This window comes from Lipotes vexillifer, unplaced genomic scaffold (genome assembly GCF_000442215.2).
Source record: "Lipotes vexillifer unplaced genomic scaffold, Lipotes_vexillifer_v1.1 scaffold902, whole genome shotgun sequence".
Classification (NCBI taxonomy): Eukaryota; Metazoa; Chordata; class Mammalia; order Artiodactyla; family Lipotidae; genus Lipotes; species Lipotes vexillifer.
The window spans coordinates 353,383-369,157 of NW_006794304.1; the positions used below are offsets into that span (position 1 = coordinate 353,383).

Genomic DNA, 15,775 nt, shown 5'->3' on the forward strand with positions numbered 1-15,775 from the left:
GGCACCGCTGTTAACTTCATGTTATGAATGAAAAATTGAGAAACAAGAAGTTAGTTAACTTCCTCAAGGCCACAGAGGTAGTTAGTATTTACATGCTTTAAAATCTAAAACAGTTTTCCCAATGAAGCTTTCTGGTAGGCAGATAAACTCACTTTATTCCATGGATTATTTAAAGTACTCATTCATTCAATAAATACATATTGAGGGTCTACTTGTGCCAGATACTGTTCTAGATGCTGAAGATACAGCAGTGAACAAAACAAACAAAAGCCCTGGCCTCAAGGATCTTACATTCTAATGAGGTAAAGAAGAGCCTAGGAGATAGAAAATAAGACAAATAAGTAAATATAGTATGTAAATATATATATATAGTATGTAAAATGGAGACGAGCATTACAGAGGAAAATAAACAAAGAGGGAGATAAGAAGTTACAGGATGAAGGGGTTGACATTTTTAGTGGGAAAGATATCACTGCAGAAGTGGTATTTGAGCAGAATGAGGAAGCAAGCCTCATGACAAATGAGGGGAACACAGCATTCTAAGTGGAGAAAACAGTGCAAAGCCCCCAAGTGGAACATGCGTGAGGACAAGCAGGCCAGCATGGCTGAAATGCAGTGAGAAGACCAGAGAGGAAGGGGCAGTGGTCAGGGAGGCCAGATCACATGGGCCATTGTAAAATGTATGGCTTTTACTCTACGTGAAATGAGAAGCCTTTGGAAGACTTTTGCAATGCTCAAGAGTGCTATGAGCCTCTTACACATATGTGATGCATATTACATTCTTCAGTAAACCAAGACTTAGAAAAAATGTTTCACTGTCATTGTACCACCTGATGGGATGCACTGAAAAAGACATGCCATCACTTTCATGGTATTCCTGCCAAAAGTGCATGACCTAAGTCTTATGACAAAACATTAGACAAACTCAGATTGTGGAACCCTCTAGAAAACAACTGACTTGTATTCGACAAATGTCAAAGTCATAAAAGACAAAGAAAGGAATAATTGTAGATTGAAGATGACGAAAAAGATATAACTACTGAATGCAATACATGATCCCGATTGAATTCTGGTTGGGGAAAAAAGATGTCGTATAGCACATTTGGGGGACAGTTGGTAATATCTAAATATGGACTGTATGTTTGATTGTATCTATGTTAAATTTACTAAATTTGATAACTGTGCTGATATATGATATGATATGGGAACATCCTTGTCCTTAGAAGATGTGTGCTAAAATAGTTAAGAGTAAAGGGGCATGATGTCTGCAACTTACTCTTGAATATTCCACAAAAATAATAATTATTATACAGCTATACACACATACCTATATTTGGAGAGAAAGAGAAATAAGGCAAATGTGATAAAATGTTAACAACTGGTGAATCTAGATGAAGGAAATACAAAAATTCTTTGTGCTATTCTTGCAACTTCCCTGAAACTTCAAAATTATTTTCAATTAAGAAGTTTAAAAATTGAACTAAATAAACAGCAGTTTCAGTCAGCTTACATCAGGCCGGCCCCACAGACACAGGGCATAGCAAGAAGAGAGAAGTTCCCTAAGACCAAAGTCCATCCCTCCCTGTGCTCAAAGAATCACTCGCCAGTCTCCCCCCTACCTCCCACAAATGGGTCTTGTCATAGCCACACCCAAAGAGAGAACCACAGCCCTGGGAATGGGGATGGAGGGAGCATCGTCCTCCTGCCACTTGGGCTCATGATCTGAGTCAGCCTCAACCTTCTGTCCCTCCCACCCCCAGAGCCAGGCATCACATCATGTGGGTCCTACCTCAGCTTTCAAGGCTGCTTAGCCCAGGTTCCAACCTAGCTCTCTTACCTAAGATCCTGTGTCTTTGGGTCCCCCCAGACCACACGCATGAGCCCCAGTCTCCAGACTTCTCTCTCTGCTCCCTGTTCCTTATTACACCCTGCCCTACTCCGCCTGTACTCGTTACAAAAGCCGGAGCCTAGAATGGGTCTTCTTGAAGGATACCAGAGTGCTCAGGGGCTCAGTGATTGAACTGAGTACCCAGGGATGGCTTCTAACAGACCCTGCACAAAAACTTCCTTGTGCCTCTGTTTCTTCCCTTTGCACAAAAGTGTGCCCTCCTCTCACTGCACCCCCCACTCATGATGCCCCTCAAAGAGTCATTGATCTAAAATGCAGGCTCTGAGTCTCAGAGCAACCTAGACTTAGGGTTGGAAAAAGAGGGGGAGCCTGCTTCCCACACACACAAACATTGGTTGGCTCGGGGCCCAGCTGACAGTTATTAGTTTGCTATGGAGCTTCCTTATACTGTCTCCTTCTCTCCCCTTCCCCTCACCCTGCCCCCAGACAACATTTCCTTAATAATTCTCTGGGCTGCTGGGAGGGCTGAGGGATGCTGGGAGAGCTGAGGGATGAGGGACCAGGCCATGCTGCTAAAGCTTCTGTTCTGGCCTTGGCCTCACCCTTCCCCTCTCCCCTCTCCCTTGCCAGGGCTCAGTTCTCCTGCCTCAGAGAATAATCTGTCAGTCTCTGAGCTCCAGTACCCCTACTTCCTTGGAGAAACCCAAGCTCATGGCCACTTCTCCTCTCTGCTGGTAATCACACCAAATTAGAGGATATTTCCTTTGTCCTTCTTACAGCCAGCAGGGAGGATACTTTCTCCCCACTAGACAGAAAGGAAAACTGAAGCCAGTGGAAAAGACTTACCTTGCCTGAGGTGGCCTGGATTGCTTGGCCAGGGGCGCTTCTCAAGGACTTCCCAACCCACTGCCAGCCTTTGCTCTCTGACCCAGCCTGTCCAGAGCTGCGGGGAACTGTTCAGAGTCACAGTTCCAGGTCACCAATGTAAGCAGCACAACCCAGAGGCTCTGGACGCTGATCTCCCTGAAGACCATGGCCCCTAGTCCATGCCAGCCCCACCACTGCCAGGCTGAGCCTCCTTACCTTGGCCTCGATGCCCCTTGATGAGCAGCAAGAGTGTGAGGGTAAGCGCTTGCCCCAACATCCCCACAAGACAGAGGGGTCAGGCCGAGTCCTCTCCCACCAGATGCTCTGCCCTGCACAGGCTCAGCAGCCACCCATCAGCAGGAGGCTGACAGAGAGCAGAACAGCCTTGCTCCAGCCACAGTTTCCTCAACTTGAGGCTGTTCTCATTAGCTGAACGCTAACAAGGCCGTTGAGGAAGCCCCAGTCCCTGGATCTGGTCTGATAGTTCTGCAAGCTAAACTTGCAAAGTCTGCCTCAAGTGGGCGGGTGTTCAGAGTTCACAGTGACTCACAAACAGCTTCAAAATCTTGTCCCAAGCTCTGCCCCAGCCCAGCTGCTTTGTTTAAAGGACAGATGCCCAAGAAATTTTCCATTTCTCTGCATCCTACTGGCAATATGGAGAAACCTACGTGGGGGCCAAACAGCCATCATCAGAGCCTGTCCCATCCCAACAGACATTGTGAAGGTGGAGGGGAGAGGGTTTGGGAAGGATGTGGACTGAGAAGTGGAACCCTAGATAAGTGGGTGAAATGTTGAAGAAGACAAGTAAGGGGCACTAGAAAAATCTAACAGGCCTGGGGAATCTCTGCAAGTTGATACCAAAGTTCAAGCATATGCAAATTAAGTTTTTTTCTTAAAAATGTGCTTTTGCCCTAGTTTCCTATCTGTACTTCTAAATTCCCTCCCTTCTTCTTTTTCTACTTTCCCATAATAGTTCTTTATTCCTTCTCTCAGCTCCTCTCACCCAGACAGGATGTAGACCCATGTTTGCTTTCCCCCAGCATGCATTTTGATTCCACACTCCAGAAAGGCCAGGTAGCATCTGATCCTCCTCACCCCACCAGGGAAAGGTGGAGGCATCCCACCTTCCCCAGAATGCAATTGCTTTGAGGCCACACCCCAGAGTTCTATGCCTTTCTCTTTCTTCTGCTTTCCCCTTAGCAGAAAATACTTTCAGTTCACTTCAGGTCAGTCTTTTCTTCTCCTTTTCAATCTTTTGATCCATTTCCAGTCACCCTGTCTGAAGCTGAGCTAAGGGGAGGCAGACTGAAAGGCTTACTTGCCAAAAGAGGCAGCAGTGATATTCTGGATGGAGCACTGGATTTGGAGTCAAAGATGTAGACATGAGTTCCAGTTCAGCAACACACAACCTGTGTGATCCTGACCAAATTACTTTCTGAGCCTGTGGGCTCAACAATACTTGGCTCCCACCCCTCACAAGGTAGTTTCAGAATCAAATTAAAAACTGTACCTGAGAGGATGCGTGTAAAAACCTCTGGACAACGGTAAGGTTTTGTTTGTTTTCTTAAATGGAGACCGACACAGATTTTTCCAGCTAATCTAATGGTTATCAGCTCTTCTCTCGTTTTTCTCCTCCCAAGGGGCAGCCCTCAGTCCTGGGAAATTTCCTCAGAGTTGATCTGGCCATGCCCTTGACCTTAAGAAGTGGTGCTCAAGGCATGATGAAATAAGGAAGAGTAAATGTCCTCCCGTTAAAGATGGAGGACAAGGTCCATCTGTTCAAAGCAACTAATGGACAACATGAATTAGGAATCTGGTTCACCGCTCCTGACCCCAGCACCAGCTCCATCCTCTTCCCACCCGTCACATGGATGACCTACCATCCCCTGGAAACTGAACTGGAAGCAGATGGTACCACTTTGTGTCCTGTGGCCCTTACCATACTCTACCCCATGATAACTGCTACTTGGTCTACACACTGCCCTGCCTGACCTTGAGCTCTTGTACATGAAGTCTTTTCTCTCCTTAGTTTAGTGTTTCCAGAGCCTGGCCCAGTGCCTGGATAACCAGTTGGTTATAGATTGTTGAGTGCTGAAGGAATGAATGAGTTCCCTAGAGAAAGCATTTCCCTTCCCTCTGAGATACACTGGTAAACTAAGTCACCATGGTCCCTGCCTTCATGGAGTTTATATCTTGCCCTGCAGGATCCTTGTACAAAGCGCCCTTCTGTGTAATCCAGCCACTTTAGTATGAAGACCCAAGATGCTACAAAGTCCACATAAACTCAGAAACTCCTGTATTCCCATTTCCCATGCATATTCCCCAGGTCTTTGGAAGTCTTGGACATTTAAAGGTCAGTGACCATCCAAGAATTAATGTTTCATCAACTCCCACTCACTCATCATTCTTTTGCTCAAATCACACTTTCACCATGTTTCAAGGAGTCAAGGTCATTCTAGTATATCCCAGCTACAACACTGATGAGTCCCCAAATCCACCCACTTCTTTTTTTTTTTTTTTTGGATGACCGCAACAAAAGCAACAATGATTGCAATTACCAAACATGAAACACACTCATACTATGTCATAATATTGACATTCAGTCCAGGAATCCTCCACTGTAACAGCTCCTTTACTTTGCAGTGAAAATTGATTCGTATATTTTTTGTCTCTGAGTCCTTGTGGGATTTTCTATTTTTATTCAAACAGAAAGTCACAAAAATTATAATCATCCTCATCAGTCCACTCAGTCCCATGTAATTAATTTTTTTTTCATCTTGATCTTTTGTCAGCACTTTTATGAATTCATCACTTTTCCATTAGAGTTCTGAAAATGCTTATTCATTCAGTTCAGGAGTATAGTCAGTTACCAGAAACCTGTACTTGTCAGAGTATTTTCCATGGATTCCATGAAGATGAAACCCTTTTATAGGAACATTTTTGCAAAAGCGTCAGAGTACACCCAGAACTGTCTGTAAATGACAAAAGACTTAAAAATGACCATGGTTAAGGATTTGATGAAAGTTCATAATAATGCAATTGACCAGGAAATTTAGTTATTTCTGAGATATACATTTTAAAGTAATAACTAGAATTATGACTTATAACATTATACCAGAACATATAAGATTTTTAGAAATTTCATGTAATGTCTGAAACAATTCACCCACTTCTGAGACTAATTTTAAATTTGGGGTCCCTAAGACCACCTTCAATTTTGATAATTTACTAGAAGGCAATTTAATAGTAATCATTAACATGTTACATACATATGCCCTTTCACCTAGCAATACCCCTCTTTGAATTTACCCACAGAAATACTCTCACTAATACTTTCACAAATGCCCAAAGATAAGCAAGATTCTTCCTTATAGAATTGTTAAGTAAAAAATTGGAAATAACCTAAAGTTAATCAGTGGGGAACAGTTTAAAAAATATGGTGTATTCATTCTATACTACAGTATATTAAGAAGGCTTTTAAAAGAGTAAAATAAATGTCTACATACTCACATGAAAAGAACCTTAAGACATTCACAAAACCATCTGCATAATATAGTTCTGTTTAGGTGGACAAACTAATGTGTGTGTATTTATGTTCTATGAATGATTGTAAATGCAAAGAAACATGCCTGGAGAAAAATATTCATGACAGGGAATTCCCTGGTGGCACAGTGGTTGGGAATCTGCCTGCCAATGCAGGGGACACGGGTTCGAGCCTTGGTCTGGGAAGATCCCACATGCCACAGAGCAACTAAGCCCATGAGCCACAACTACTGAGCCCGGGTGCCACAACTACTGAAGCCCACGCACGTAGAGAGCCCATGCTCCACAACAAGAGAAGGCACCGCAATGAGAAGCCCGTGCACAGCAACAAAGAGTAACCCCCGCTCGCTACAACTAAAGAAAGCCTGCGTGCAGCAACAAAGACCTAGCACAGCCAAAAAAAAAAGTCATGATGGCAACCTTTAGATAAAGAAATAGAATTTTGAGTAGAGGTGAGTGAGTGACTTTTACTTTATATTCCACATATACTTCCTGTCCAGAACTTTTTACAATAACTATATTACATGTGCGATGATTTAAAATATCAGTTCTCCAAGTTCCCAGGTTTTCAACTACATAACATAAGATCAATGTATTAGTGAGGCTTTCCAGAGAAACAGAACCAATAGGAGATATATAGACATAGATAGAGAGATAGAGATGGAAATGGAGATGGAGATAAAGAGACTTATTATAGAGAACTGGCTCATGAATTTATGGAGGCTGGAAAATCCAAAATCTGCAGAGCCAATGTCTCAGTTTGAAGGTCATCAGGCAGGAGAATTTTCTCTTACTTGAGGGAGAGTAAACATTTTTTTTTTTTGGTCACTCAACAGGTTCTGCAGTACTACATGACCTGTGGCTGGTTGAATCCATGGATGCAGACCCGCCTGTATGAAGGGCCAACTATAAAGTTATACTCAAATTTTAGACTTTGGTAGGGGCAGGATCAGCACCCCTAACCTCCACATTGTTCATTTTTCAAGGGTCAACTGTATAGTATAAATCAGAATCTGATTTAGCATCAAATTTTATACTTAAATTGTTACATTTGACATATTAATATATCAGAGTGTTTTGCAAAAATGGAAAAGAAAACATAATGACTCTAGGTGCCCTTGCACCTACTTTGTGAATTATAAATTTAGAAGATCAAAATTGAGGTTTGAATGATAAGGTAATTTGTGCAAGCCAATGTTCCCTTTAATTTTTTAAGTTGTGGTACACTAACACCTCTGAAAACAAGCGCATGTGATCAAAGTTTCATACTGCAGTTAGGAACTTAAAACCAAATTATCTTGCTTTTTTTAATGATATGAACATTCACAATAAACCATAAGTGAAATTTTCTAGACATGGCAAACTATTCTGGAGGATTTTCTTTTCTCCACATTGTTGTTTGTCTATCATGTATAATCCATATCAGTGCTGACAGGTTTTCTGACTGCATGTGCAGTTACATCTATTACACAGGTTACACATGTCCACATACCCACATATTAGACCACAAAAAATGAAGAGCCTAGGTCGGATTTCCCATCCCCCAAGAGTTCCCCTTTTTCTCCCCCCATCCAACCTCCCTATATAACTTTCATGTGAAGTTCTCTCAGTCTTTCTGGCAGACTCTGTTCTAACTGCCTCTGCTGGTGTTCCTCAGCACATCTGTGTGCTTTCTTCTTGTGAGGAAAGAGACTTGGGGATCACATGCCTTGACCTCCCCTTGCTCCACTCTCTTATCTGATACTGCTTTTCTGTCCTCCATCCCAGCCAAGGCAACCCACCACAAGCACAAGAGTTAGACACACCATTAAATGTCAAAAAGTACATCAGCCTCATTCCAACAGAGGTTTTTAAAGCATCATTTCAGATTTATAAGTCCTTGGCAGAGACTTTTGTTGCCTTGTGTTTTAATTCTAGTAATTCTTCCCAGCCTATATCAAAGGATAACTTTTGTGTCTTGGACCCCAGAAATTTTATTCCTATCCACTTCCTCAAGTCTGAAAAATAACATTTTATCTTTCACAACTAGCCCCTTTATCTTTTCTAAATGCATTGGTTCCTCCTGCCCTGTTCTTTTTGTTCTTTTGTTTTGTTTTGTTTTGTTTAAAAAAAAATACCATCCCAACTTTATTGAGGTATAATTTACATTCACCCATTTTATGTGCACAATTTAATGACTTTTAGTAAACTTATGGAGTTTTGCAGTTTCATTACCACAGACTAGTTTTAGAACGTTTTCATCACTCCCGAAAGATTTCTCAGGCACGTTTGCAGCCCATTGGCTATTCCTTTTTATTCTCTTTTCTAGGCTCTTTGTTATTTTTGTTGCTGTTGTTCTTTTTTTTTTAACATCTTTATTGGAGTATAATTGCTTTACAATGTTGTGTTAGCTTCTGCTGTACAACAAAGTGATCAGCTATATGTTTATATATATCCCCATATGCCCTCCCTCTTGAACCTCCCTCCCACCCTCCCTATCCCACCCCTCTAGGTCATCACAAAGCATCGAGTTGATCTCCTTGTGCTATGTAGAATCTTTCCACTAGCCATCCATTTTATATTTGGTAGTGTATATATGTCAGTGCTACTCTCTCACTTCATCCCAACCACCCCTTCCCCCTCCGTGCCCTCAAATCTGTTCTCTACGTTTGTGTCTTTATTCCTGCCCTGCCACTATGTTCATCAATATCACTTTTTTAATTCCACTTATATGCGTTAGCATATGCTATTTGTTTTTCTCTTTCTGACTTACTTCACTCTGTATGACAGATTCTAGGTCCATCCACCTGATTACAAATAACTCTGTTTTGTTCCTTTTTATGGCTGAGTAATATTCCATTGTATATATGTGCCACATCTTCTTTATCCATTCATCTGTTGATGGACATTTATGTTGCTTCCATGTCCTGGCTATTGTAAATAGTGCTGCAGTGAACCTTATGGTACATGTATCTTTTTGAATTATGGTTTTCTCAGGGTATATACCCAGGAGTGGGATTGCTGGGTCATATGGTAGTTCTATTTTTAGTTTTTTAAGGAACTTCCATACTGTTCTCCATAGTGTCCATATCAATTTACATTCCCACCAACAGTGCAGGAGGGTTCCCTCTTCTCCGCACCCTCTCCAGCATTTCTTGTTTGTAGACTTTTTGATGATGGCCATTCTGACTGGTGTGAGGTGATACCTCATTGTGGTTTTGATTTGCATTTCTCTAATGATTAGTGATGTTGAGGATCTTTTCATGTATTTGTTGGTCATCTGTTTGTCTTCTTTGGAGAAATGTCTATTTAGGTCCTCTGCCCATTTTTGGATTGGGCTGGGCTTTTGTGTGTGTGGGTGTGATATTCAGCTGCATGAGCTGCTTGTATATTTTGGAGATTAATCCTTTGACAGTTGCTTCATTTGCAAATATTTTCTCCCATTCTGAGTGTTGCCTTTTCATCTTATTTTTGGATTCCTTTGCTGTGCAAAAGCTTTTAAGTTTCATTAGGTCCCATTTGTTTATTTTTGGTTTTATTTCCATTACTCTAGGAGGCAGGTCAAAAAAGATCTTGCTGGGGACTTCCCTGGTGGTGCAGTGGTTGAGAATCTGCCTGCTAATGCAGGGGACACGGGTTCGAGCCATGAAGCAACTAGGCCCGTGAGCCACAACTACTGAGCCTGCGCATCTGGAGCCTGTGCTCTGCAACAAGAGAGGCCACGACAGTGAGAGGTCCGCGCACCATGAAGGAGAGTGGCCCCCGCTTGCCACAGCTAGAGAAAGCCCTCGCACAGAAACAAGACCCAACACAGCCAAAAAATAAAATAAATTAATAAATTAAAAAAAGATCTTGCTGTGATTTATGTCATAGAGTATTCTTCCTCTGTTTTCCTCTAAGAGTTTTATAGTGTCCATTCTTACCTTTAGGTCTTTAATCCATTTTGAGTTTATTTCTGTGTATGGTGTTAGGGAGTGTTCTAATTTCATTCTTTTACATGTAGCTGTCCAGTTTTCCCAGCGCCACTTATTGAAGATACTGTCTTTTCCCCATTGTATATCCTTGCCTCCTTTGTGATAGATTAGTTGACCATAAGTGCGTGGGTTTATCTCTGGGCTTTCTATCCTGTTCCATTGATCTATATTTCTGTTTTTGTGCCAGTACCATACTGTCTTGATTACTGTAGCTTTGTAGTATAGTCTGAAGTCAGGGAGCCTTATTCCTCCAGCTCCATTTTTCTTTCTTAAGATCGCTTTGGCTATTCGGGGTCTTTTGTGTTTCCATACAAATTGTAAAATTTCTTGTTCTAGTTCTGGGAAAAATGCCATTGGTAATTTGATACAGAGTGAATTGAATCTGTAGATTGCTTTGAGTAGTATAGTCATTTTCACAATGTTGATTCTTCCAATCCAGGAGCATGGTATATCTCTCCATCTGTTTATGTTATCTTTGATTTCCTTCATCAGTGCTTTATAGTTTTCTGAGTACAGGGCTTTTGCCTCCTTAGGTAGATTTATTCCTAGGTATTTTATTCTTTTTGTTGAGAATGGCAAATGGGATTGTTTCCTTAATTTCTCTTTCTGATCTTTCATTGTTAGTGTATAGGAATGCAAGAGATTTCTGTGCATTAATTTTGTATCCTGCAACCTCACCAAATTCATTGACTAGTTCCAGTAGTTTTCTGGTTTCATTTGTTTCTAGAATCCTAACATCTTTAGGATTTTCTATGTATAGTATTATGTCATTGGCAAACGGTGACAGTTTTACTTCTTCTTTTCCAATTTGTATTCCTTTTTTTCTTTTTATTCTCTGATTGCTGTGGCTAGGACTTCCAGTACTATGTTGAATAATAGTGGTGAGAGTGGACATCCTTGTCTTGTTGTGATCTTAGAGGAAATGTTTTCAGTTTTTCACCATTGAGAATGATGTTTGCTCTGGGTTTGTCATATATGGCTGTTATTATGTTGAGGTCGGTTCCCTCTATGCCCACTTTCTGGAGAGTTTTTATCATAAATGGGTGTTGAATTTTGTCAAAAGCTTTTTCTGCATCTATTGAGATGCTCATATGGTTTTTATTCTTCAATTTGTTAATATGGTGTAACACATTGATTGTTTTGCATATACTGAAAAACCCTAGCATCCCTGGGATAAATCTCACTTGATCATAGCATATGATCCTTTTAATGCATTGTTGGATTCTTTGCTAGTATTTTGTTGAGGATTTTTGCATCTGTGTTCATCAGGGCTATTGGTCTATAATTTTCTTTTTTTGTGATAGTTTTGTCGGTTTTGCTATCAGGGTGATGGTAGCCTCATAGAATGAGTTTAGGAGTGTTCCTCCCTCCACAGTTCTTTGGAAGAGTTTGAGAAGGATAGGTGTTAACTCTTCTCTAAATGTTTGATAGAATTCACCTGTGAAACCATCTGGAACTGGACGTTTGTTTGTTGGAAGGATTTTATTACAGTTTCAACTTCATTACTTGTGATTGGTCTGTTTATATTTTCTAATTCTTCCTGGTTCAATATTGGAAAGTTGTACTTTTCCAAGAATTTGTCCATTTCTTCCAGGTTGTCCAATTTATTGGCATAAAGTTGCTTAGTCTCTTATGATCTTTTGTATTTCTGCAGGCTCAATTGTAATCTCTCCTTTTTCATTTCTAATTTTATTGAGTTGAGTCCTCTCCCTTTTTTTCTTGATGAGTCTGGCTAAAGATTTATCAATTTTGTTTATCTTCTCAAAGAACGAACTTTTAGTTTTATTGATCTTTGCTATTGTTTTCTTTGTTTCTATTTCATTTATCTCTGCTCTGATCTTTATGATTTCTTTCCTTCTACTGACTTTGGGTTTTCTTTGTTCTTCATTTTCTAGTTGCTTTAGGTGTAAAGTTAGATTGTTTTTTGGAGATTTTTCTTGTTTCTTGAGGTGAGCTTGAATTGCTATGAACTTCCCTCTTAGAACTGCTTTTGCTGTGTCCCATAGGTTTTGGATCATCGTGTTTTTGTTGTCATTTGTTTCTAGGTTTTTTGTTTGTTTTTTTTTTTTTGCAGTATGCCGGCCCCTCACTGCTGCCGCCCCTCCCACTGCAGAGCACAGGCTCCAGACGCGCAGGCCCAGTGGCCACGGCTCACAGGCCCAGCCGCTCCGCAGCATGTGGGATCCTCCCAGACAGGGGCACGAACCCACGCCCCCCGCATCGGCAGGCGGACTCTCAACCACTGCGCCACCAGGGGAGCCCCTCTAGGTATTTTTTTATTTCTTCTTTGATTTCTTCAGTGATCTCTTGGTCATTTAGCAGTGCACTGTTTAGCCTCCATATATTTTTGCTTTTTACTGTTTTTTTCCTGTAATTGATTTCTAATTTCATAGCTTTTTGGTCATAAAAGATGCTTGATATGATTTCAGTTTTCTTAAATTTTCCAAGGCTTGATTTGTGACCCAAGATGTGATCTATTCTGGAGAACATTCTGTGAGCACTTGAGAAGAAAGTGTATTCTTCTGCTTTTGGGTGGAATGTCCTAAAAATACCAATTAAGTCTATCTGGTCTGTTGTGTCATTTAAAGCCTGTGTTTCCTTATTTATTTTCTCTCTGGATGATCTGTCTATTGGTGTAAGTAGGGTGTTAAAGTTCCCCACTATTATTGTGTTACTGTTGATTTCTCCTTTTATGGCTGTTAGCACTTGCCTTATGTATTGAGGTGCTCCTATGTTGGGTGCATAAATATTTATAATTGTTATGTTTTCTCCTTGGATTGATCTCTTGATCATTATGTAGTGTCCTTCCTTATCTCTTGTAACATTCTTTATTTTAAAGTCTATTTTATCTGATATGAGTATTGCTGCTCCAGCTTTCTTGTGATTTCCATTTGCATGGAATATCTTTTTCTATCCCCTCACTTTCTGTCTCTATGTGTCCCTAAGTCAGAAGTGGGTCTCTTGTAGACAGTATATATAAGAGTCTTGTTTTTGTATCCATTCAGCCAGTCTGTGTCTTTTGGTTGGAGCATTTAATCGTTTTACATTCAAGGTGATAAGAGATATGTATGTTCCTATTACCATTTTCTCAATTGATTTGGGTTTGTTTTTGTGGGTTTTTTCTTCTCTTGTGTTTCCCACTTAGGGAAGTTCCTTCAGCATTTGTTGTAAAGGTGATTTGTTGGTGCTGAATTCTCATAGCTTTCACTTGTCTGTAAATCTTTTGACTTCTCCATCAAATCTGAATGAGATATTTTCTGGGTAGAGTAATCTTGGTTGTAGGTTTTTCCCTTTCATCACTTTAAATATGTCCTGCCCCTCCTTTCTGGCTTGCAGAGTTTCTGCTGAAAGATCAGTTGTTAACCTTATGGGGATTTCCTTGTATGTTACTTGTTGCTTTCCCTTGCTGCTTTTAATATTTTTCCTTTGTATTTAATATTTGAAAGTTTGATTAATATGTGTCTCGGTGTGTTTCTCTTTGGGTCTATACTGTATGGGACTCTCTGTGTTTCCTGGACTTGATTGACTATTTCCTTTCCCATTTTAGGGAAGTTTTCAACTCTAATCTCTTCCAATATTTTCTCAGACCATTCCTCTTTCTGTTCTTCTCCTGGACCCCTATAATTCGAATGTTGGTGCATTTAATGTTGTCCCAGAGGTCTTTGAGACCTCAATTCTTTCATTCTTTTTTCTTTATTCTGCTCCACAGCAGTTATTTCCATCATTTTATCTTCCAGGTCACTTATCCTTTCTTCTGCCTCAGTTATTCTACTATTGATTCCTTCTAGAGTATTTTTAATTTCAGTTATTGTGCTGTTCATCACTGTTTATTTGCTCTTTATTTCTTCTAGATCCTTGTTAAATGTTTCTTTTATTTTGTCCATTCTGTTTCTGAGATTTTGGATCATCTTTACTATCATTACTCTGAATTCTTTTTCAGGTAGGCTGCCTATTTCATCTTCATTTATTTGGTCTTGTAGGTTTTTACCTTGCTCCTTCATTGTAACATTTTTTTGTTGTTCCTTTTTTTTTTTTTTTTTTAATGGGTGGGGCTGTATTTCTGTCTTACTGGTCATTTGGCCTACCAGCCCATTGGCAGGCAGAGCCAGATCCTGGAATTTCTGGCTGCAGGACTCTGGGGGTCCTAGGGTTACTGCCTATGCCCTGGTGTGGGGGGCTGGGTGCTGGACCCTCTGGTGGACAGGCCATGTCACAAGGAAGGTGTCAGTTCAGGGAGTCTTAAGGCAGCCTGCCTTCTGGTGGGTGAGACTGTGTCCCCACCAATTAGTTGCGTGGCCTGAGGCATCACAGTATTGGTGGGTGGGGCAAGTTCCAATGCTAATAAGCTAGACAGAGGATTACAAAATGGTGCTTGCCAGCACCAGTGCCCAGGTAGTAGGACAAGTTCCCAAAAATGGCTGCTACCAATGTCTATGTCACCAGGGTGAGCTCCAGTTACCTCCTACCTCTCCAGGAGGCTTCCCAAGATAAGCAGGTGGCTATGAGCTATAAGCTCCTTTCAAATTACTGCTTCTGCCCTGGGTCCTGGAGTGTGTGAGATCCTGTGTGCCCCCTTTAAGAGTGGAGTCTCTGTTTCCCACAGCCCTCTGGCTCTCCCAAAAGTAAGCCCTGCCAACCTTCAAAATCAAACGTTCTGGGGGCTCATCGTCCCAGTGCAGGGCCCCCAGTCTGGACAGCCTGATGTGGGGCTTAGAGCACTCACTCCTCAGGAAAAGCTTCTGCAACTGTAATTATGTTCCCATTTATGGGTCGTCCACCCAAGGGTATAAGTCTTGATATATCAAGACTCCACCCCTCCTACCTATCTCCTTGAGATTCCTTCTCTATATCTTTAGTTGTAGAAGACCTTTTCTGCTAGATTCCAATCTTTCTCATCAGTAGTTACTCTGTTTTAATTTTGTTGTGCCTATGATAGGAAGTGGAGCTCAGGCCACAATCTTGGCCCAAGTAAGTCTACACAACAGAATGACAAACACAAATTCAGACAATGGCAATGTAGAGGAGCACATGGGTAGGTATAGGTTATTAATAACATTCCAGTTTTGGGGTTGGGTAATGGTTTATAAGTGTCTAAGTCATTACGAAAAAAAGGAAAGGGGGAGGGAGGGGTGGAGGAAAGGAAGGAGAGAGAGGGAAGGAGATACAGAAAGAGGACCGACCTGTCTCCCATGCATCTCTGCTGTTTCTTACAGCCATAAGGAAATGATCACTAATGTCCCTTCATCAGGAAAACTTTCAGGTAATCATTAGTGTTGTTCACTCTGATTCAACTCACTTCTTTTTAGAGGCACATGGAAGACTGCACTTCTTATCTGTGAAGTTAAAAAGGGCCGTGGGACTTGTTCTAGCCAAGGAAAGTAAGCAGAAAATGTTATTTTCAGGCTGAAGCCTTTACCAGGCAGGGCACAAGTCAACATTGCCCTTTTCCCAGCCTCAGAAAATAACTCAAATATGTAGCTCTGGCTTGGTGGCATGCTTATAGCTGATGAAGAAACTAATCTTGGAGGTTAAAAGGATGGAGTTCTGTGTTCTGTTGTAGGGA

The 15,775-nt window shown here is 41.1% G+C and overlaps 1 protein-coding gene across 1 annotated transcript in view; it reads right to left on the minus strand.

Moving 5' to 3' along the window:
• The window catches only part of CD244 (CD244 molecule), a 33,828-nt gene extending 30,945 nt beyond the window's left edge, over positions 1 to 2,883 (minus strand). Inside the window, exon 1 of the mRNA XM_007467145.1 lies at positions 2,757 to 2,883. Within this exon, the coding sequence (XP_007467207.1) occupies positions 2,757 to 2,883 (127 nt within the window). The remainder of the gene's footprint in view (positions 1 to 2,756) is intronic.
• Between the last annotated feature and the right edge of the window lie 12,892 nt (positions 2,884 to 15,775).